The 24104-nt window shown below is 35.1% G+C and overlaps 1 protein-coding gene across 1 annotated transcript in view; it reads left to right on the forward strand.

The window, feature by feature from the left end:
- The window catches only part of LOC148946684 (uncharacterized), a 75657-nt gene that overhangs the window by 4114 nt on the left and 47439 nt on the right, over positions 1-24104 (forward strand). The window contains exon 2 of the mRNA XM_089097084.1: positions 12608-12888. Within this exon, the coding sequence (XP_088953210.1) occupies positions 12616-12888 (273 nt within the window). The 5' untranslated portion in view covers positions 12608-12615. The remainder of the gene's footprint in view (positions 1-12607; positions 12889-24104) is intronic.

Raw genomic sequence — 24104 nt, forward strand, 5'->3', positions numbered from 1 at the left:
TCACATCTTGAACGGCGAATATCTAGCTCCTATGCTTTGATTGTTAAATCCACTCTGAGATTTAACCGTCCACTACTGGCAAGTATTTACAACGCTACCGCACTGCCACATATATTATATGTGATCCCTTTCTGGAATTTATTGGCAAACCGTGAAAAGCCTAAAATCCGCTCTATATTTTTCCGTTTTGCAAAGTACCTACTAAAATTGCAACCTTGGACAAAAAATAGTTTTCTGATTCGGCGCTATAACCTAGCGGACCCAAATCTAGCTGTTGAGACACTTATTAGCGGGCAAAAAACAAAACCAGCAATTCTAAAGCACGAGTGGGCAAGTTTGCTTGTTTAATTTTCCCTTTTGTTTCCCTTTTTATTTTATTTTTTTATTTTTTTATTTTATTTTATTTTTTTTTTCTCCTTTCAAAATTTGTTGTGTTTGATTCTATTTTCGAAGAAGTTGTTGTTTATGTTGTAATCTTTGATTATGCTATCTTTAAGTTTCCACTTTTCGTACTATTTTGTATACTATTTAAGAAGTTGTTGCTTTTGTTGTTATTATTATTGTTTTGTTTCCTCTTTTCGTATTTTTGTATACTCTGTCATTGTACATTTATTGTATACAACGGGCTTTCAATATATATTATTATTATATTATATATATATATATATATATATATATATATATATATATATATATATATATATATATATATATATATATATATATATATATATATATATATATATTTGATTAAGTACTCTCTTTGCTTCTGGCCTGTTTGGCAAGCTTATTTAAAGTATGTTCTAAAAATTGCAGGTCTAAAGCAAGCTTTAATCAAAGATCTTTTATTTCTAATGATTTGTTTTGTAAGCTTCTATCAAGTGTGTTTTCGAAATTGTAGGCTTGAAGAAAGCTTGAATCAAGTAATTACCTTGCTATTAGCTTGTTTTTCAAGCTTGTTTCAAACCTTGATTTAAGCCTCAGCAAGGCAAAAGTTGAGCAACCTACTGGTGGGAAACAAGCTTGTTTGGGAATTTTTGTTTGATTTGGGTTTCCTTTTACAAGCTTCTTGTAAGCTTATTTGCTTATCATAGCTACCCTGAATCAAGCTTGATGCAATGAAATTGGCTAGTTGGGTAGTGATTAGTATGTTTGAAAGAGCATTGAAAGGCTATCTATCTTTTATCAAGCAAATTGATTTGAACATCTTTATGTTTACCAGGTAAATAAGCCCTGATTTAAAGGGGACAGATATTTCAAGTCAATTTTCAAGGATTGTAAAGTATTTTCAGAATCATTTGGAATTTTTTTGGGGAAAAAAACATAATAAAATTATAGTCTAGCTGCTTGCCTATTCAAAAAGTTATTAAGCTTGCCTATTCAAGTGAAATTTGGTGTGTTTATCTTATAACACAGAAATGAATTAATTAATAAAAGAAAGGTAAATATAATTTAAATCCCACATATTCTTGGGGAATGGATTCTCTTGAACCAAATCGTTTTGATTGTACTTGAGGGAGATCTTATTTTGTAATGGATATCTAATTATTCTATAGAAAAAATAATAAAACAGAGAAAAAGTAAGCATGACAAACAAAATTAAGAACTGCAATCTTTGAATTCTAAAATTTCAGATAACTATAGCCCTTTCATTTTATTTGTGTGGCCCTGCTCTTATGAAAATTTTGAACATATTTTATGTATACATACGACTGAGATTTATTTTAATCTTTCACACTTTTAGGTAGCTTTCTAAATTGAAAGAAAGATAAACTTACATAAATTTAGGAAGCAGGGTGTATAGTATTCCTTGCTCTTATTGTAAGTTCTACATTAGCTGAACTCACCAACAATCTGTGAAATAATTTATTGAACACCACAGTGTCATAGATAAGGCTCTCAAATATAGAAAGCATCCTGAAACTTTTTTTTCTTGTTTGGCAGCATATTTTTTTTCACTCTTATCATTTTGTATAGTTTGAGGAAGCAGCATCTATATCAATTGATACAAGTTTTAAACAATGAGCTAGAGAATCCACTAAAAAAAAACGCGTTTTCACTGATTTGTGAACTATAAGAAACATGGGAAATTTTATTATTGATTCAGTTTGTGAAACTAATAAAAATATTGACCTATTGTCAAAAATTCTAACTCTGTCTTACAAAATCACTAAGGGAGTATAATTCAATACATTTGAATTAAATATGATTAGCTTTAATTAATTTGGATTGAATATAAAGCCAAATAGGATAGCAGCATTGGAAACCAATAAGAAGGTTATTTCTTAACAGCATAATAAAATTCATTATCAATTCCTTTCATTATTTACTCTCAGTTGCTTCTGTGTTGTCATCTCAAGTGTTATATATTTTCTACTTCCATGGTTTGGTCATGGAGTAGCATGTATATACTAGTTTCATTTTTTCTTTTTATTCTTTCTTAATATTAGAATTTTTTCTTTTTTCAAGTTGACCTATTTAAGATTCTTTCTTGCTCAATCCTTAGGACACCTTTTTGTATACAGGGTAAATATTTGTTGTGATTGTTCTTTATTTTGCTCCTACTTACCGTACATCCATTGATTTTCAAGAATTCTATGGTTTATTATTTTCTTTGTTATATTCTACAAATTTGTCATGGTTTGACACATTCTCAAAATATTCTGCCTATTTCCTCTTAACATTTTCATTATCACTAATTGGGGCTTTGTTCCTATTCCCAACTGGGACATGTCCAGACTGACTACTTCCTCTCAGTCTCTTAACATGCCAGTGTAATATCTTACTACTATGCTGTCTTGCTGCATCTTCTAGATTTTTTTTTTGGTAATTTTCTTATCACCTCTGTTTTATATCTCCATACTTCACACTTTAATGCCTTCTCTACTTCTCTTACTTTCACCTTGTTCTTGTTGCACATATCTCTCAGAATCTTCTTGTAGCTTATAAACTTTTTGTCTCTTCTGCCAAGGTTGAAGAGTTTTAGCTGATATTCCTAGCTGAGGTTCTAACTTTACTCATGAACATCTCTCACATTTTCACAGATTCTTTTCCCAAAATTACTCCTCTATATCTTTTACATTGTAAAATTGTAAGCTCTCTAGTTTTGTATCCACCTGTTCTTGGACAGTTCCTCTTAATTTCTTATCTTAGAGTCTAACAATATCATAACTATCTGGAAGGTAATTACCTTCTGTAAATTTCAGCCTTAAGTTAGCTTAAGACACTATTAGATCAATGAAGTTTAACATCATTATTAGCATTCCTACATACCTTAGTGTCTTGCATTGATCCTGCCAGTATTTGGTTTATAATAACATAATCAATAAGGTTGGCTCTATTACCATCATGGGGACACCATGCTAACTTATTGGCAATTTTTTGACCAAGTACAACTGGTTACAGCTGTATCATTGTATGTACAAAGTTGTAGAAATCTATTACCATTCCTATTTTCCTTCCGTATATCAAATTTTCCTAAGCTTGAATAACATATATTCTCATTTGTACCAACCTGTGTATTAAAGGCGCAAATGGAAATTCTTTATTTCTACCTTGGATCTTGTCTATTTTTTTCTGTAACTGCTTGTAAAATTCATCTGGGTCATTATAATTCAGCCTGACAGATGGTTTTGTAGAGATATCTGACAGTATGACTGGTACCTTGCACTTTTTGGTCATAAAATATGCTATTTCGAATACAATCCCAACCTAAGTAAGACATGGAAGCTTCCATATCCATCATGGGCCCTACTCCCTGTACTCACTCACTCCTTCTCCCTGTCTATGTACTCACTCCTTCCTTCTAGAATAAACAAATTCTGTATCACCTAATTTAATGTTTCCTAATCCTGGGAGATGGTTTTCTGAAGTTCCTAACCAGACTAGTTGAAAAAGTCTGAATTCATCAGTCAAAATGCACACTATAATAAATAACATAGCTAGGAATACTATATTAAGCCAAAGAAAGCCCACAGAAGCGAACAAACCCAGAAGAATTGTATGTAAATCAACATCCCAAGTAACTCTGTACTGTTTACTTGAATATAATTTCCTGGAAGGGTAACACTCCTCAAAGTCATCCTGCAACACTGTTTCTACTCATGATTCTGGTTAGGCAAACCTTTAAAAGGTTTACCCCAGTGCCACTGTGAAGCCTCATAAGCAGGGTTTCCCTTCTGAGGATTGGATGAAGGGGCTTATGATGAAGTACAGATCCTAAACCATTGCACAACACCAGAACAGCTCCAGCTTTTTATACTCAGCCTGTCCCTTTCAAAAATTAATTAAAAAAACTTTCCACAAAATAAGTTTTTCAAAGGAAAGTAAAGAACTCCATTAAACAAAAAATGAGCAAAAATAAAATCGAATAATCTACCAAGCGTGAAACTACCACAAATCAGCATCGATAAATAAATGTAGTAGTGTCAAGTAGTATCTAGGGTTAATTTAAAGCTGAAGTTTCGGAAGGGTAACTACCTCCCGAGAAGTTATGATGTTGGTAGACTCCAGGATGAGAATCTGAGAGAAACTTTCCAGGAACAGTTGAATACTAAACTTGAGAGTTTAAATTTGATAATGTGTAAGATGGTTGGAATAATTTTAGAAAAATAATTTGTGAAGTTGCTGAAGGTGTATTAGGGAAGAAAGCTAGGACTGCAGCTAAGAATATTAGTGAAAAAGCTTTATGTTTAACAGAAAGGAGAAAGGACTTGTACAAGAATTATATGAGTGATAGATCATATGAAAACAAAAGGAATGTAAAGAAAGTGGAGAAAGCATTAAAATATGAACTAAGGAGGTGTGAGTTGAAGGCCACCGATAAAATTGCCGAGAATCTGGAAGATGCAGCTAGACGGCATAATGGTAAAATATTGTACTGGCATGTTAACAAATTGAGAGGGAGTAGTCAATCCGGACTTGGTCTAGATAAGGATAGGAATGGGGTCGCAATTAGCGATAAGGAAAAAACTAAAGAGAGATGTGCCGAACATTTTGAGAATTTGCTTAACCGAGATAGATTTGCAGGAAAAAATATAGAGGAGAATGAAAAAGTTTGTGACACCTTGGATGTGAAGAAAGATTTATTTTGTGAGGATGAATTAGCAACAGTACTAAAAGGATTAAAGAATAATAAGGCTCCAGGTACTGATAGGGTGGTAAATGAGTTTCTTAAATATGATGGCTCTGAGGTTAGAAATAAGTTACTGAAGATTATGAATATGATTTTTGAAAAAGGGGAAGTACCTTAACGATTTTAGGAAAACCATAATTATGCCACTTTATAAGAAAGGTGATAAAAGTGAGCGTTGTTATTATCGAGGCATTAGTCTGGTTTCGGTGGGTAGTATATCACTTAGTAATCTGATACTTTTTAGACGGAGAGATGCTGTAGACAAAGTCTAAAGGAACGAACAGTGCGGTGTTAGAAAAGAAGGAGTATGTGTCTAACAAATGTTCACTTTTAGGTGAATAATGAAGAAGTGCCTGTGTTGTAAAAAACCTTTGGTCCTCAGTTTTATAGATTATGAGCAAACGTTCGACTCTGTTGATAGAAGAGCTTTAGTAAAGGTTTTATCCTTGTATGGTATACCAGACAAATACATTAAAGTGATTAGTGCTATGTATGAGAATAACACTGCTGCGGTTAAGGTAGGAAATGAGGCTAGAAGCTGGTTTTGTATTAAATACGAAGTTAAGCATGGTTGTGTTTTATCACCCTTTGTATGTAATAATTTGACAGACTTTATTTTAAGGAACAAAGGAAAGGCGATGGGAGACCCCGGAATCAAATGGGGAGGAAAAAGTCTCCTGGACTTGGATTATGCTGATGATTTAAGCATCCTAAATGAAAGTGTGTTTTAGAGGTTTTGCGAGTTCAGGGTGCTAGAATTGGTTTGAAAATTAATGTTAGGAAGACTAAGTCACTAAGACTAGGAATAAGTGAAGATGAAAAGGTGACGTTGGGTAATGAAAAGATTGATCAGGTGGGCAGCTTCACTTACCTTGGTAGTATTATTAGTATAGATGGTGGGAGCAGTGAAGATGTTAAAAATAGAATAGCCAAGGCTCAGGGTGTTTTTTCACAGTTAAAAAAAGTCTGGAAGAATAGGAAGATAATTCTGCAAAACAAGATTAGAATATTAGAAGCTACAGTGATGACAGTGGTCAAATATGGCTCTGAAGCATGGACGCTCCAAAAAGAGGATGAAGATTTGCTCGATGTTTTCCAGAGAAATTGCTTAAGGATTGTTCTGGGTACCCGGCTGACTGACCGTATTCCAAACAATAAGCAATGCAAAATGTGGTTCAATACCGCTCTCTATGATGGAAGAAAGGTTGGGGTGGCTAGGACACGTTGTGCGGATGAAGGATGACAGATTGCCGAACATTGTTCTTTTCGGCCAACCGTCTAGGGCTAAACGGAAAGCAGGTCGTCCCCGTCTGGGGTGGGAGGACATCATAAAGAAAGATTTAAAGGAAATGTGAACTTCGTGGGCGGGTGTAAAAAGGGAGGACTTTGAATAGATTGGGGGGGGGGGGGAGGAGGAGCGTGCGTAGCTGTGTTGGCCTCAGGCGACTTGGTGATGCTGTGAGTTGTTAGTAGTAGTAGCAGTAGTAGATAAATAAATGAAACCCAAAATGAACAAAAATTACAATAAATAACCGAGTCAAACTCAAAACGAGCAGAAATTATCATAAGTTGGGCTCAAAACCTCTATGCCTTCCCAAGGCCAGAACATAATTTGCACTTTACTAAAAAATATTTAAATGTTTTTACTTTTATAACTTTAATAAATCAAATAATATTAACATTTTGATTACTAAATATCAGTATATGTATAATAAACTAACAAAGTACATTCATTTGAATATTTTTCAGTAAAGTTCAAATTATGTTCTGGCCTTGGGAAAGCAAAGGGGTTTTGAGCCCAACTCATGTTAATTTCTGCTCATTTGGAGTTTGACTCGGTTATTTATTTTAATTTCTGCTCGTTTTTGGTTTTAGTTATTTATTGATGCTGATTTGTGGTAGATGCGTGCTTTGAAGATTATATTTTTGATATTATTTTTGATAATTTTTTGTTTAATGAAGTTCTTTAAATTTTTTAGAAAATCTCATTTTGTGGAGTTTTTTTAATTAATTTCTGTTCGTTTATATTGACATAGTCTTTTCAGAGAAAAAGAAAATAATACTTTAAATCTTTTCGTTTTTTTACGAACTTATAGTTTGGCCTGCTATTTGTATGCTGGAGAAAAATTTTCAGCAATTTTTAACAGCATACACCCTTTTAAAAATCTGGACGCAAATAGTTGTGTTTAATTTAGTTTCACACCTCCTCTATTTGACATGAAATAGAAAATTTGATATCATATGACAGAAGACCTAGCCGCATTCTCTGATAGCGTAAATACGCACGTACTTTTTTGACCTGGTTAAATCTTAACAGAAGAAGTATCCACAACAGATTTAATATGCTACTATCAGTTGTTCTTGGAGTACAGATTGTGTGCTTTTTTCGGATTATTATCACAGGTCGTTTCGGTATAGGCTTCAGACAAAAATTGGTTTTTAAACATAAAGTCAAATGGGAGAGTGGGCGTTTCTTTAATAGCTTCGATACAGTTATGCTATTTTGATTTGGTTAAATTTTAAGAGCAGACGTAGCCCCGAAAGTTTCAACATAATACCTTCAGTTGTTCTTGGGATACTGCTGAGATGCCTTATTGGGAATTAGCATTAACACTGTGCGTTTTGATTTAATCTTAAGGCAACATTTAGTTTTTAAACATAAAGTCAAATGGGAGGGTGGGCGTTTTCGAAGTTCCTACGACAACTCTTTCGATACAAAGTGCCCTGGTCTAAACACCAACAACAACAAAAAAATAATACATTATACCCACATCGATCTTTACTATAAAAATTTCCAGCCTTCCAATCACTTTCGACTATTATAAAGGGCACTGGGCATTTTGATTTCCAATCGAATGAGCCCTTTTTGAGTTTCTACGACAACACTTCCTATAAACACCTTATATGCCCCCAGGGCATAAATTACAACTCTTACCCTAAGGGCTGTGAGGGTGGTTGTCATCCTCAAAGACTTAATTTCCAGAACTTTCAACTACGTTAAACAGAATGGCTATCTCGAAATTTTGATTGGATGTGTCTGGGAAAATGGTGGGCATGAGAGGGGCGTTAGTTTTTCTCCAATCACTTTCAACTATTAAAAAAGGCACTAGCCCTTTCATTTTCCAAGCACATGAGCCCCTTTGAAGTTTCTATGACAACGCTTTCAGTAAAAACCTTATATACCCCAGGGGATAACTTACAACCCTCGCCCTGAGGGCTGGGGGGGGGTTGTCATCCTCACACACCTAATTTCCAGAACTTTCTACTACGTTGAACGTAATGGCTATCTGAAAATTTTGATTGGATGTGTTTGGGGGAATGGGGGGTTAGTTACCATCCGATCACTTTCAACTATTAAAAGGGCACTAGCCCTCTAAATTTCCAATTGAATGAGCCCTTTTGAAGTTTTTATGACTACTCTATCTATTAAAAACCTTATATGCCCAAGGGGATAACTTACAAACTTTGCCCTGGGGACTTTGGAGGTTTTTCATCCTTAAATACATAATTTCCGGAGCTTTCAACTACGTTGAACAAAATGGCTATCTCTATACTTTGATTGAATGTGTTTGGAGAAATGATGGGCATGAGAGGGGGGTCAATTACTCTCCACTCATTTCGACTATTAAAAAGGGCAATTCAAATCTCTAGTTGCTCTCAAATCACTTTTGACTATTAAAAAGGGCACTAGACCTTTGAATTTCTAATCAAATGAGCCCTTTTTCAAGTTTCTACGACAAAGATTTCAATAAAACTTATATGCCCACAGGGCATAACTTATAACCCTTGCCCTGAAGACTCTGGGGACAGTGTCCTGCTCAAAGGTATAATTTCCCGAACTTTAACTGCGTGGAAAAAAAAATGCCTATCTCAAAATTTTGATTGGATGTGTTTGGGGAAATGGTGGGCGTAGAAGGGGCGTTGGTTGCCTTCCAATTATTTTCGACTATTAAAAAGGGCACAAGCCATTTCAATTTTCAATCGAATGAGCCCTTTTTGAAGTTTCTATGACAACACGTTCTATAAAACCTTTATATGCCCCCAGGGCATAACTTACACCCCTTGTCCTGAGGGCTGTGAGGCTTTTGTCATCCTCAAAAACCTAATTTCCAGAACTTAAAACTACGTTGAACAAAATGGCTATCTCTAAATTCTGATTGGATGTGTTTGGGGGAAAGGTGGGCGTGAGAGGGGGGTTAGTTACACTGCAATCACTTTCAACTATTTAAAAGGGCACTAGCCCTTTAAATTTCCAATCGAATGAGCCTTTTTTGAAGTTTCTACAACAACGCCTTCTACTAAAACCTGATATGCCCCGGGGCATAACTTAAAACCCTTGCCCCGAGGGTTGTGGGGGAGTTTCCTCCTCAAAAAGATATTTTCTATCGGGAAATCAACTACACTGAGCAAAATGGCTATCTCAAAATTTTGATTGGATGTGTTTGGGGGAATAATGGGCGGGGGGGGGGGGCTAGGTGCCTTCCATTCACTTTCGACTATTATAAAGGGCATTAGCCCTTTGAATTTCCAAGCGAATGAGCCTTTTTTGAAGTTTCTACGACAACGTTTTCTATAAAAACCTTATATGCTCCCAGGGCATAACTTAAAACCCTTGCCCCGAGGGTTGTGGGGGATTGTCCTCCTGAAAAAGATATTTTCTATGTGGAAATCAGTTACGTTGAACAAAATGGCTATCTCAAAATTTTGATTGGATGTGTTTGCGGGAATGATGGGTGTGGGGGGGGAGGGGGAGTTGCCCTCCAATCACTTTCGACTATTAAAAAAGGCAATAGCCACTCCAATTTCCAATAGAGTAAGCCCTTTTCGAAGTTTCTACGACAACTCCTTCGATACGAAGTGCCGGGTATGGAGAAGAATAATTAATACATTGTGCCCACATCATTCTTTACTTAGGCGGCGCTATCTTGCTGCCTATGAAAGTAATGAAACGTAAGAAATAGTTTTGTAAGGAGTTCACTGTTAAAACGATATGTTTATGCAGAAAGGCTTATGAGGTTGTTTTTTCAAATTTATCTTATAGCTGATAGTTTGAAGGCCTTTGATTGGCTCCTCCGTTTTGTTAATTTAAAAAGTTTAATTAAGAATCAACTTTGCAGAAAAAAGTTCAAAGCTCTATTTTTGAAAATTTTTAACATTTGGGTAATTCTAGTAAAGACTTAATTGTAGGGAGAAAAACACCTAGGCGAAAGGTTGACTAGCGGCATACTAGGCCCCAAGTTTTTAGTGGCTTGGCTGCATGAATAATATTAAAAAAAGGACAGCCATTGTATTGATATTATTTGCCCTCACTTTTTATGATGTGTAAAGTGGGCCGTTTATTGTCTAACTCAAAATATAACCCTAGTTTACTTCATAAACTTAATTACAGTAAATAAAATTCTACTCTGAAATAACTGCTGAGAATAGCTAACCTTAAAAAAAGTACAAGGCTTCAATTTAGAAACGAATTTAATTCGTTGTAAAGTAGGTTTTCACGCTTCCTTGACAAAAAAATGGTTCAAAATATTTCTGTTTCTAAGCTTGTTTACAGATCTTGCAAATCACATGCTAGTTTGACATCCATAATTTGGAATGAGTACTATTATCAGCTGTCTAACTCTGTAATGGTGGTTTTTGGGTACAAGGGCTTTTCATTATATCATAATTTAAGAAGGCTGAGGAAGATAATATGATGTGTCCAAATAAGAGAGTCGTGCATACTCCTGTCATTTATCCGTGTCCCAGCCATTTAAACATTTGCCTCTCAATTACTTGGACTATCTGTCTTGGCTTTTGTCTGTCTACTATTAGCCATATCTTGATGCAACCTATTGCAAAATACTTGATAATTTTGCTCAGCATCTCACGGGACCCTGTCAGATTGCCCCCAAATATTGGAAACGAGGACCAGTAGCTCCAATTTGTCGTTGGAGCAATGGAGCAATTGCTGGTAGAAATGAAGCTGATTGTTGACTACAGCAGAAAAGGACCAAAATTTTTCATATTTATTCTATATAAGTGACAATAGTTAACCGTGAATGCAATATTGAGGAGTAATTTTTTCCCAATGTAATAATTCTATAGGAAGGAAATGTCTCGGGTCCTTTTAAGGTAGGTATTCATGGGAGGATGTAAAGTTTTGGGATGAGGAGGTTGGGAAGGTTGGTTGGTTTGGGTATAACACGTAGAAATGTCCTTGAATTGATTTATTTAGTTTGGAATTAAGGGTGTATGTTGGCCGTGAATTTTACATTGAAGTGAATTAGTGTGCTAATCATGGCCTGTAAAAGGTTCTGCTATTAATTAAAAGAAATTATACATCTACAACTAGCCTAAACTTAACTTATTGTAGAAACAAATTAGATTGAAAGGAGCAAATCACATGTCTTTTTTAGTATTACAAAAGGGGTGTTTTTTGTTACAAACTTGACAAAGCAAATAGTAAATCTGGAACTATAATTAATCTTAGTGGTACAGTTTCATGTGTTACCATGGAACCCTTTTATTATTCTGTACAAATTTATTGTTCTTTTTTATAGTACCCTTCTCTCACCTCTCGCTGCCCAAGCATTACTGGCGAAAGGGGGCTCTGATGACTATATCTTATTGAAAACATGTTTTACAAGTACATTTCATCTCTCATTGAACTTTCCTTTAGGGTTGCATTTGACCCCTAACAAGTTTATGACCAATCATCACGTGTGTTAATCTATGCTCTTTCTGTGAGAAGGAGAATGGCATGCAATATTTTTTTTTTCTTTGGGGCGGGGCTGGTTTGGCCAGCCCACATTCCGCAAGATAGCAAAGAACAGGTTTGACTCTATCTCTTTCGGTGCTTGAAAAGGGACCAGAAATTTCTATTCCGGTATGAATAGGCCATCCCTTAGTGACCTACTGTCACTGGTTTTGAGTTATTAGCAATAAAAGAAGAAAAAACATGTGCATTTATGGCCATACTTATTGATAAAAAGCAAATTTTCAAAATCTGAAAAATAAGGGCTCAAAACCTCGGTCGCAAGGGCGCGAGGTATTTCGAATTCAATTGTATGGTTTTTAACAAAATAAAGTCGTTTAGGGGGGGGGGGGTAACCTGATGGGGCTTTCCTAGCTCTTAAAGCTATTCTTGCTGAGTAGTTAGCGCACTAAATTTATGATCCTATACCCTTCAAGGTCAGGGCTTTGGGTCCTGATGTTGTTGCAGATCATTTGCTTTGGGACAGGAGTCTGGATAAGGATGGGGATATTGTCCCTATCAAAGTCGAACCAGCTCTAAATGGGTACCCGAAGAAACCTGTGGAAGGTAAAAAGGAAGGTTGTATGAAAGCAGAGGATGGCAGGCCTCCCCCCCAACCCTCATTGTAATGCCTGGCCAAATGGTCATAAAATGGAGATCAGCATGGCTGGTTTGGAATATGAAATCTGGTTAATTCCTTAGGCATCGATTTTTTATTATAACTATTTTCTATGTTTCAGGCTACATAATGGTCTCTACTGAACTTTGGTGTGTTTTGTGTACCTTTACTGTGATCCTTCTATCAAGTTATGTGACTTCGATACAAGATATTGATTATACTAGTAATTATGATAGTATAAGACAATCAGTTATTCAACAGTTTACAAGTGGCGAAAAGTTTGAGGAGCAAGGATTCAGAGCAATGGTTCATGTCTTTAAAAATCGCAATAGGACTTTGGCATTGAATCAAGTTTTGAAGAGGAAAATTTGTGAAGAAAATGAGGATTGTATCTCCCAAAATGTAGGTGTTTTTTTGTATATTGTTCTATCTTTTATAATTGAATTTATTTTTTCCTGAATTTTACTGAAAGACCATTGTATTTAAGGTTGTCGAAAGGGTTTATCTGAAATATCTCAGGAACGCCTTAGGGAATTAAGTTGAAACTTTCAGGACATGTTGAAAGGGATGGTCAATTAACATTTGTCTAAATTCAAGGCTGTAAGATGACGGTGGTCAGAATGGCTTCAACCCTTTAGAAGCCTAAAGAATATACACATTTTTGACTCATCTATTACGTTCTACGTGCCCATCCATCCAAAGTTATACAGTATAACCATTGTTAAGATTTTTTTTTTGCAAAATTGCGTTTAATGTATAAATAGCCAGCCAAAATCTTGATTCGTAAGGAGAAAACCCAACAAAAAAGCTGTACAAATATTCTCTTTGTTAACTAGGTCAACTTAAAGCGAGCAGATACCAATTGAAAAAACTGTCTGCAAAAAAAGTTTTTAAAAGAAAAGTAAAGAGCTACATCATAGAGCGCTATCAATAAATAAGTGAAACCCAAAAAGAACAGAAATTATAATAAATAATGAGGTCAAACTTAAAATCATAAGAAAGTGATTTGCACTTTACTGAAAACAACATACATTTTAAGCTTTTTCTCTTTTACAAGGTTAATAAATACAAAATTGTTGTGACTTTTAGGAATAAATATCAATATATATTAAACTGTCAGTCTATATTTCATTAGGTTTTCCTGTAATCCTAGTTAATATGATGATTCTCTTTCTTTTTTTTTGTGGATTTTAGGACAAATAAAAACTCACAGCTCAAAATAAGATTTGTTTCCAGTAAAGCTCAAGGGACGTTCTAGTCTTTCCAGAGCATAGGGGGGGGGGGCTATTCCTACTCCTGTTTGTGGTAGCTTGTGTTTGTTTCAAGTTTGACCTTATTATTTATTGTACTTTCTGTTCTTGTTGGGCTTGATTTTTTTTTTTTTTTACAGTTATTTATGTTTGTTCTATACTTGAATTACTGTTTGGCTTTGTCTCCCCTTGTTTTAAGTTTAATGTAGCTTTTTACTTTTCTTGGAAAAAAATCTTTGTAGAAAGAGGTTTTTTTTAATTAATAGACAAAAGTAGCCTTGTTTTCAATTTGAGATCTGATAGCACTTTGGGTGAGGGCTGGGGTCCTCACTGGTCCATTGGATTTTATACTTTTTTCACAAACACCCTTTCTTTATAAATTGATATTTCCTATGCATTTTAGAGTGAGGACTGAGGAATTTGATCCAAAGCCCGCTGGATTTATACATTGTTTCTCTCTCAAGAGTGTATAGATTTTTGTGTAATAGGTTACCCCTTACTGTTAATTTACTTTTTCATAGATGCTCTAAGCTAATAAATGAATAATAGTCCCTTCTCTTTAATTCGACATCTTATATCACTTCTAGATTGAGGAATAGGGAACTTGATCTTAAGGCAACTGGCTTTTACACATTTTTTCCCTCCCAAGACTTATTATTATTACTATTTATTGGAAAACCCGTCATACAAAAAAGGAAAAGACAGAGCAATAAGCAAAAAAAAAGCAATACACATAAACTTAGCAGTTATACATGTGGTTTTTAGTGACGAACGCTGGAGCAAAGATCTAAATCAGCTCTTAGAACAAATTACAAAACGAGAAAGAAAAACTTAATTATATACTGCTCTGTAGGTACGCGACATGTTCCTTTTTTTAGTCTCCTAAATAGTGAACAAACATGAACAATATGAACATCATTGCATCAAGCCGCAATTGTTAAAAAAAAAATAACCCAAATAATCAGCAGTGAATTAAAAAATATATACGGTCGATAATCATATCAACTAGTGTAAATATGAAAAGAAACCGTAAAAACAATTAAACGACACTCTTGCCCGCTGGTCTTGAACTCAGATCACTCTCAACAAAATGATTCATTTACTCTAATATTCGTAGATATCAGAAACTAGGAAATTATTCAATCACGGATCCTTTTACAACTTTACATAAAGTAAAATGCTTAAAAGAACTGATAATTAATAAACAAATAAATTATTAGTAATATACGTAATATGTATATTTTGCGTAGTATTCCCCTCCCTGTTGAAATATATCGAAGTTTTCAGTTGTAAACACTTCATGAGTTGATAAATTATGGATTTCTGTTGTGTATTTTCAATATATTGAATACTAACTTGAAAGAGAATATGGCTATTTTTTGGCCTTTCAGAGTATTTGAAAATTTTTGCAGTAAACCAGCAGTTTGATTTGTAGGCTATATTTTGTTGCCAACATTTTTTTTTGTTATTATTTTTTTTAGATGGATCATTGACTTGGAATTTTCTAAATTGAATGTTCGTTGGTATTGGATTGTTGAGTTCTATTTTTATTATAAATCATCATCAACAAGTAGGACGTTTGTAGGTTATGTGTTCAATTTCCTTTTTTTTTGTTAACTCAAATAGAAGTGGTTTAAATTGGAAAATCTGAAGATATAACGGGAAAATCGTCCTGGAAAATTGAAAAAATAGTAAACCAAAAATGTATTTTCTCCATTCTCCCCCCCCCTCCTTGAGAAAATATTTGCACAGAAAAGGTCATAATAAAGGATAATATTTACACACGTGCATATTCAAAAGTAACAAATTTGACATTCAAATCCTCATGTCACAAAGCAAAACAATTACAGTTAGCAGAATACCACTGAGCTTTGTAGTCTTAGGTAGGTTTTTGCAGCATATCCACAACTCCCAAGGGGGATCTTCTAAGAACTGCCCCTCCCATGTTTTTTGCATAAACGAAATAACTGTACAGGAATTTAAACATGACAATTTTCTGTCTGAGATAATGAGAACAAATCAATCATATACCTCTTCGGCCATTATTAATGGGCTCTTGGGCTATTATCGGGCTATTATTGGGCTATTATCGAAATCTTGGTGATTTTATAATATTCTACAATATTTATAATATTATAGTATTATGAATAATATTCATAATATTCATATTTTAAACTTAACTTACAATTCAAGACAGATAATGGGAAACTTTTTGTTTCCCATTAAGTCAGGTTTGGACTTAAGACTTTAGACTTAAGTCTTAGAAAAGGCTAAAATGTCAAAAATCACGAATATATTTTTTAAAAACTCGTTTTCGAAATGGACTAAAAAGTAGAGAACATTTTTGTCTTGAGAATCTATGATTATAAGTGAAAACGAGGGATACCAAATGGTTTGGGGCTTATATAACTTGACCTTTTTAACTCGTTTTCCTTAACTCAGCATTTTTTTATTTATGTTTTTATAACGGTACTCCTGTAGTAAACGGACTCTTTTATATACTGCAATGGAAACCAGTCACGAAAAACCTGTTTTTGACGGGTTAATTCAAGACACCGCTATAGGGTAATGAAATGTATAGCGTGGTTTTCATTGCGTATACGATATTTAAACTGTTGGGGGGGGGGAGAGAAAGGTACCTAGGTTAGGTTAGGTTACGTATTTAATATATGGTATGCTGTTCGCCGCCCCCCCCCTAATGTGCAAATATATAGCCCAAACTTGTTTATAAACTATTATATATTCGTCCTATTTTACTTTATATCATTAGCATTAACCAAACTAGCACTATATAAAAGAGTCCGTTTAGTACAGGAGTACCTTTATAACTTATATTAATTCGATTTGCGTTCTATTCGAAGCCCAATCCGTTTTGCACCCATAGTTTTCTGATATATTCACAGATTCTCGTGAAAAAAAAAATTCTTCTCGTCATCACTGGCTACATAACTGTCATTACCAGTTCATATAACAAGAGGTAACCGGGCAGTATTATAGTCACACTTGTGGATGAAACTAAAATTACCCTCAACTTTATGAATTTCTCTGCTTTATGCAGCATATTAGTCTAAATAAAATGAAGACATCAGGAATCTTGGAAGTTTTAGAAAGCTCAGACACATCTTTCCTAGCTCAAACACATCTTTCCTGGCTCGATTCTAAAAAATGCATTTCATTGTTTAATTCAGTCTCTTATTACCCTACTATAAGAACGTCAACATTTTATTCTTTTCTGATTCTGCTCTCTGACGTGTATAACAAAGTTAGAAACTTTGTCCTTTAAACAAATAGTTCTGTAAATAAGCTGTTGCGTGATTTGAGGTCTCATTATATTCTCTCGTGTGTGTCTTTCGTCTTTCTCTATCTAGGTGACGATACTCAAATGGCCGTTAGAACTGGTCTGTCTGTTGGATCTGATCATTCTACTTATCGCTTTCATAACTCTGGTAACGTTTGAATTCCATTCAGTCCATCAGTCAGATCGGACTGCAATCCCCTGAGTGCCTGGAATACTCTGCTCGAGTCTGAAAAAAACTGTCACTCGTTTGGTGTCTTCAGAGGCACGTTGCAAACTTGCACGTTGCAAACTTCAGGCCAAGTTGCAAACTTGTGTTGATATTGTTTATGGCAAATGGCATCTTTCTCTGACTTCTTTTTTGGTGAGTAATGAGTAGTGTAGGGGGAGGCAGTTCCTCGTTTTCTTTTTTAGTGTACTTATGTTTTTTGTTTGTTTATTTTTCTCTCTCGGCATTCCTCGCCCTAGAGCTTTGAGGAGGGGGGAATGTGGAGACATATTTGTCGTTCATTGGTTAAATTTGTTGTTTTCTTCTTCTTCGTGTTTGCATTATTATGTAGAATAATCTAGAGCTTTGAGGAGGGGGGAATGTGGAGACATATAGAGCTTTGAGGAGGGGGGAATGTGGAGACATATTTGTCGTTCATTGGTTAAATTTGTTATTTTCTTCTTCTTCGTGTTTGCATTTGCATGTAGAATAATCTAGAGCATTGAGGAGGGGGGGATGTGGAGACATATAGAGCTTTGAGGAGGGGGGAATGTGGAGAGATATTTGTCGTTCATTGGTTAAATTTGCTATTTTCTTCTTCTTCGTGTTTGCATTATTATGTAGATACTGAAGAATAATCGCTTCACCAGTTTCAAATTTCGGACCGTGTGACGGGGTGCTGCTACTGAGTTTGACTTCCGGGTTCTGTATTTTTAAGTAGAGGTCAATCCCACTGTGCCACTACAGGACAAAGAAATAAATCTGTTGTTAAATTAATTGTTGCATAAATCTATCCATGTTTGTGCACCACCAGTAATGTATCTCCTTCGTAAATTTTTGGATTCAACAATGTTCAAGCATAAACTTTATGATTCACTAATTAAAATGAAAATTTAAGGCGTAATTCTTTGAAATGGAAAATTTGGAAGCTTGGAAATTCAGTAGTCCTATGGTGGCACAGTGGATTTATCTTTGCTTGGAGGTACATGGCCTAGGGTTCGATCTCAGCTGCCGCAGGGTCGGCTCGAGGGCTTTTGTAGTACAGAGACGTCGTTAATGAGTAGATGAGATAAGATGGCAATATAGTTTTTTTTCTATGTTTAGGATGAATCTGGCAAAAAATACAATGATGAAGTATTAGTAGGCAATACGTAGCAACAATTTAGCCTAGTTTATATTCAATTAGATAATACGGATCTCTTCTGTTATGTCTATACACCTTTTTACTCGTGGATTAAGTTGCTTTAGTTTAAGGGTATTAAGTTGTAACAAAAGAGTGATGCATAAAAGATGTGTGGGAAATATATAGTTCGGGCTATTTATTAGCACATGAAGGGGGGGGGAGTAGTATCTCTCGTCTGGATTCTAGGGGACATATAGCAAATACTTCTACGGGACATATAGCAAATACTTCTACGAGACATATAGCAAATACTTCTACGGGACATATAGCAAATACTTCTACGGGACATATAGCAAATACTTCTACGAGACGTATAGCAATTTCTATGTTATTCTGGGCCTTGTATATGCCTTTTCAAAGAGATTCAAAGCTCAGACATATAGCAAATACCATGTTATTCTACAACGTCCCGGTACCAAACAGGTTTTTCTGGTAATCCTATTCTGCAGGTCATTACACCTCTGCCGAGAGGAACGAGTATAACTTGATTGATGATTAGGATTTGAATAAAAGGAATAGTTTTCTTTACAATTCATATTAGTAAGAGAATTGAATTCAAAGAGAATAGTTTTTATTTGCAGGGATATTAGTGGAAAAAAAAAATGAGTGGTGTATTTACATTATTGGAAATTAATGATGGAACCGACAGCAGCAGCAACAACGATATACGAGTACCTAATGTGGCTGTGGAAATAACTGCTGGCTTTAGACTATGTCTTGAATGGGACACTATGTATGCTAGATACGTGATATCATTAAGCAAATTTAAGCAGGAGGAGCAGCTGTGTTTTGCTGGAAAAGTAAATATTTTCCATATAAATAAACTTCGGTCAGCATTAGATGTCCTATCGAAATATATTGATGAGAACAAAATGCATCAGTGACTATTATTATTGTAATTATGATCAATAAAACTGTTTCTAAATCAATGGTATTTTTTTTTTATATAGTAGACAAGCGTATATTTTCTAGAGTAGAAAAAAGAAATTCTGTTTAGTCTAAAGTTGATCGTGAGAGAGTTAGGACTAAAAAAAATGGATAGATTCGACAAAGATCGAATCATGAGGAATCTAGTTCTTATGGAAAAACGTTTAATTCTAGATGATGATTTTCTAGAGTTGTCTATTCAAAGGACGATATTTTCTCAAGGAATGCTTGTCGATATAATGAAAACTGATTCTCCCTCATTGGACTATTGTATGAATCTTCTAAAATGTGGTCCAAGTTCATTAACAAAATTCATTTATATATTGATTACGACCTGAAAAAATGATATTGTGGATATACTTTTAAGCAGTAGTTTCTAAAAACATAGTACTTTTTTTCATAATAAAGATGGTGCTCAAGGATGATTTACTCCTCTCTCTCTCTCTCAGACAATTTTTTTTGTTGCTAGCTCAGTTTCATTGTGGTAGTGAGAGTGTCACTACATGAAAAAATGTTCCATACATGTCCGTTATTTATTTACTCACTGGGCAGCTGGTCATCATGTGAGAATTGCACAATGATTGAGGAGTATGATGAAAAGTGTAGATTATGCAACCCGTGTAAATTGCATAGAGGATATGCTGTACAAATTAAAGGTTGTAATTCCTGTCTTGAAGAGGTGTTTGACTCTCATCTTAGAGGTCACCTATGCTCCAATTGTCATTATGATAAATGTAATCAGTGGGAGAGTAGATATCCCAGTATGATTGGAAAGAATCCTAACCGTGATTTTAGTTTATTGCTACGAGATTGGTATCGTCGTGGTTTTAGATTGTTCTGGGAGGAGGAACCGGGTCAACGATTCACCTGTTGGAACAACAAAAGAATATGGTTTCTACTTCATCGTTGTAAGGACACTGGGTGTTATGATTATAAACCCACTGATTTTTATTTGGCTGTGACGGAATGTGATTCGACACTTGAGGACACTGTTTGTGAAATTGCTTCAAATAAGCAAATTGAAACATATGAATTCTATAGAATGAATGAGAATATTATCATTGACTATACAAAGAGATATGACAAGAGTGAAGTCACACTACTGTAGGAAATGTGACCCTGACATTGCACTACATCAGGATCATAACACTGTGAATTCAGATAATATACCTGCACTAGTTGTTGTCGACAAATATCTAGAAGTGGATGAAATCTAAAGAGTAGAAAAGTCGTTTTAAGATGTATATAAATTTTTTTATTAATAAACAATTTAACATACATCTTTAGAGCATTTTATGCTCAGGACACTAAAATCAATATTAAATACTCTTGTAAGTATTTTCTCCACTATAAAGTCGTTAAATTGAGGTAAGTCAACGTAGATGTTGAGAACTGCTTGTAGGTATAACCAAGGCATCTGAATATGAAAAAGAGTAGTGGATGCAAGCCAAATGTTTTAGTCACTAAATCCTTTTCTCTTAGTTGATTTTGAATAATGGTTTTACCCTTGTTTTCAATAAAGTTGCTAATGTCTGGAGCGTAGAATTTATACGATAGACCAAGAGGGTCAAAAAATTCAATATTCTTTGCTGTTTGAAAGATGCATAGCCAATGACCGGTCTTCAAAGTCGATGGACTGCTATTAACAATGATTAGGGTATTGTTAACACTTGGAATTTTTTCAATGAAGTCCGAAGGTATGCAATAGGACTTGTATTGGGACATGTATGGATCCATACTAAATACGTTGATTATTTGGTTTGTGTTCATGGTGCTAGGTCTAGTAGAACACTGCCGTCGGGCGTGATTTCCCAATAGGTTTCAAATTTACTCAGTGATATTAGCGTGATACTCTCAGTCAGAGCATTGGCAAATGTACACTCTAAATGTACATTCCCTGTTCTTACTCTGGTTATATCTTGCATGCCTGACAAATCCAAAACAATAACCCCGTGATTTTTTTAAAACATTGAATCGGTTATTCCATTTTCAAATAGTTGAGAGTCATGATCTAGGGATTGCATGGTCAACTCGTACAGAGTTCTATAGGATTTTTTGTCAAAATGATAGAGTGTATAGTGGAATACCATTTACTTTGCACACAAGGCTAGATAGATCAAACAAAATAAAGTAATGGGGAAAGTTAGTTCAGGATCCAATGTCGCTATCATTCTTTAGAAAGACCACTGCTAATTTTGAGTAAATTCTTCAATTGATAAATGAAAAATTGCTATAGATACGAGAACCTGCGGTAATGTGAAGTATAGGATTAATCTTATGGGAAACAAGAAGTTTAATGTTGTTGCCATTGGTTCTTAGCTTTTCCACTGCCAATGCAACAGAGCTCACAACTTGTTGTCTTCGGACGTGGAGAATTGCCGATGTGATAATGACATTTGCATCGGGTGCTGCATGAAGTGATTTTCTCAAAATGAAATTCGAGGGTGCCATCTGTAGCTTTATGTCAATCTTGACATCGTAGGGTAGCCATTGGGATATATTGAATATCTCATGATTTAATTTTCCAACCAGATGATACTCCTGGGTCACTGCAGTAGTCAACTCACCGTCAGTATCAACACCTGCTCGATATTCATAGCCCAATGATTGTCTTCTCAACTCTTTGTACGCCTTTGGCGTCATCATCATAAATTGTATGTAGCTTGCATAGTTTGATAAATTATTGCTAGTGCTCACCAATGCTCCATTAATAAATACATTAATTTGTTTGAATAGGTTGTGTAGAATACAGTTTTCATAGGAGAGACCGTCGCCGGCATTTGGAGTTGTATTATCTGACTTTTTCTTCACCACAACATTTAAATCAATAAATGTTGACGACAAATCAATGAAATAGTCTTCATTGGAAAATATTTGAAAGTGTATATTTTCCGAGAGGGGTTGTTGAGGGTGAAATTGTTCATAGTAGCCATACTTGACACTGACATCAACATTTTCAGCATTGAATAGATTCAATGAGGAACTAATTGATGGATATGATTCCTTGTGGGGGAGATAAGTCATCTTAAGAGAAGAAATCCTTCTTTGATCTAACAATCTTTTTCTTTTTCTTCTTCTGCTGCTTATTGCTGCAGTGGACCACAAGTAATTCCCCTTTTCAAAAACATTAGTTGTTCTATTAATTCGAACAGTATCACCAACATTGAATTTATTTTTCTTCTTCTTGGCTTTTGATTCATTGGAAAATTGTTTAAGAAAGGTGTCAATTGTATTATTATTCGAATGATGAACTTCTGTTGGTGTAGAGTTGGACAATGATCGATGAGGTCGTTGATTATAAATCAACATGATTTTATCCAGATCATGAATAAAAGCCGGCGTATTTTTCAATGTACAATATCTTGAAATTAAAAGTCGAATACTTCTTATCAATCGTTCGGCCAATTCAGCCTTTATAGGACTGTGACTATGATAGAGCAGCTTACTATATTTCTCGAGTACTTTTGCAAAATGGGAATTAAAGAATTCACTACCACGATCCTTTTGAATTTTTTATATGACTACTGTTCGAGAAAACTTTTAATGACCCGAGCACCTTCAACACCTCTCTTTGATCGCAATGGACTTGCATATGCATAACGACTATAAACACTGATTGCAAGTAGAATGTACTTGTACGGTGTATTGTGACGTCTTTGAAGCTCATCTAGAGTCAGGAGATCTGTTTGCATTATTTGCAATGGGTGAAAGGCTTTAGTTTTTCGATATTGATTGGCACGAAGTCTATGATTTCTGTGCAGAGTGTAACTTGGTTCATTTTGTAGATAGTCTTGTACACTTTTAGTGCGAACACCCCTGACTTTGGAAAGAGTTGTGGGGGAACTTAAACTCCCCGCCTCGCCAATATTTTCATAAGCACCTGTCAGAACTTCATCCATTTTGAACGTAAACACGTTGTGTAACGTCCGCTACCCTTTGTTATACTGGCTGCTGGTGGGGACGTTGACTTGATACGTCTTCGCTGTTGTCTAGCTATCAGTGGTGTGCTAGTATTTTCCCAAATTGATTTAAAATCTTCTTCTTCTTCTTCAAGTTCATCTTTTAATGTTGATGATGATGTTGTCGATGCACCCGCTTCAAAAGTGCATAGTATGATTCTATCGCCATAAAGACTTATGGAATGGTAGTAAGTACTTAAAAGGCCTCATTGATGAGTGCAAAACGTTATTAGCCCTTTGCGACTTTCATACCGTCCATGCGATAATTAGAGAATACTATATCTATTACTATGAATTATAATCCTTTCCACATTTCTCTCAACTTGAATTTGACCACTTTCCAAGAGATAGATTAGGAGTCGTTTTATTTTTTCAAGATTTTAGTGGGGCCTTAGATTTACCAATTTAAAAACAAATTAATCCAAGTAATCCTTCTTTAATTGTGTTACAGCAGTAGCAGCAGTAAACTCTTTAAAAGATGATTCTTTTTTGGGATTAACAGCAGCAGCAGTGGGCTTTGATCGATAGTGTTGGTCCTCTCTGCGAAGTGCATCGTGAAGTAAAATCAGTTTTTTATCATCATCAAGAGCTTCAGTGTTATGGAACTTACTCATTTTGTTCTCACAGTGTTTCGCAGGTGGGTGGTCTGGGTCTTTTTGAGGCTCTTGGGAGGGTCTTGCCCTTCTCATTTGAGTAACACGCTTAATAGTCCTGCAAATGTTGACAGTAAAAGCGTGAAAAAGCTACCGCCTGCCTGGAACAGTTGCGTCTTTTTGAAATTATGCCCCTTGTTTTT

Source organism: Artemia sp. Qi Xiang Cuo, chromosome 11, assembly GCF_049724085.1.
Source record: "Artemia sp. Qi Xiang Cuo chromosome 11, ASM4972408v1, whole genome shotgun sequence".
NCBI classification, from domain to species: domain Eukaryota; kingdom Metazoa; phylum Arthropoda; class Branchiopoda; order Anostraca; family Artemiidae; genus Artemia; species Artemia sp. Qi Xiang Cuo.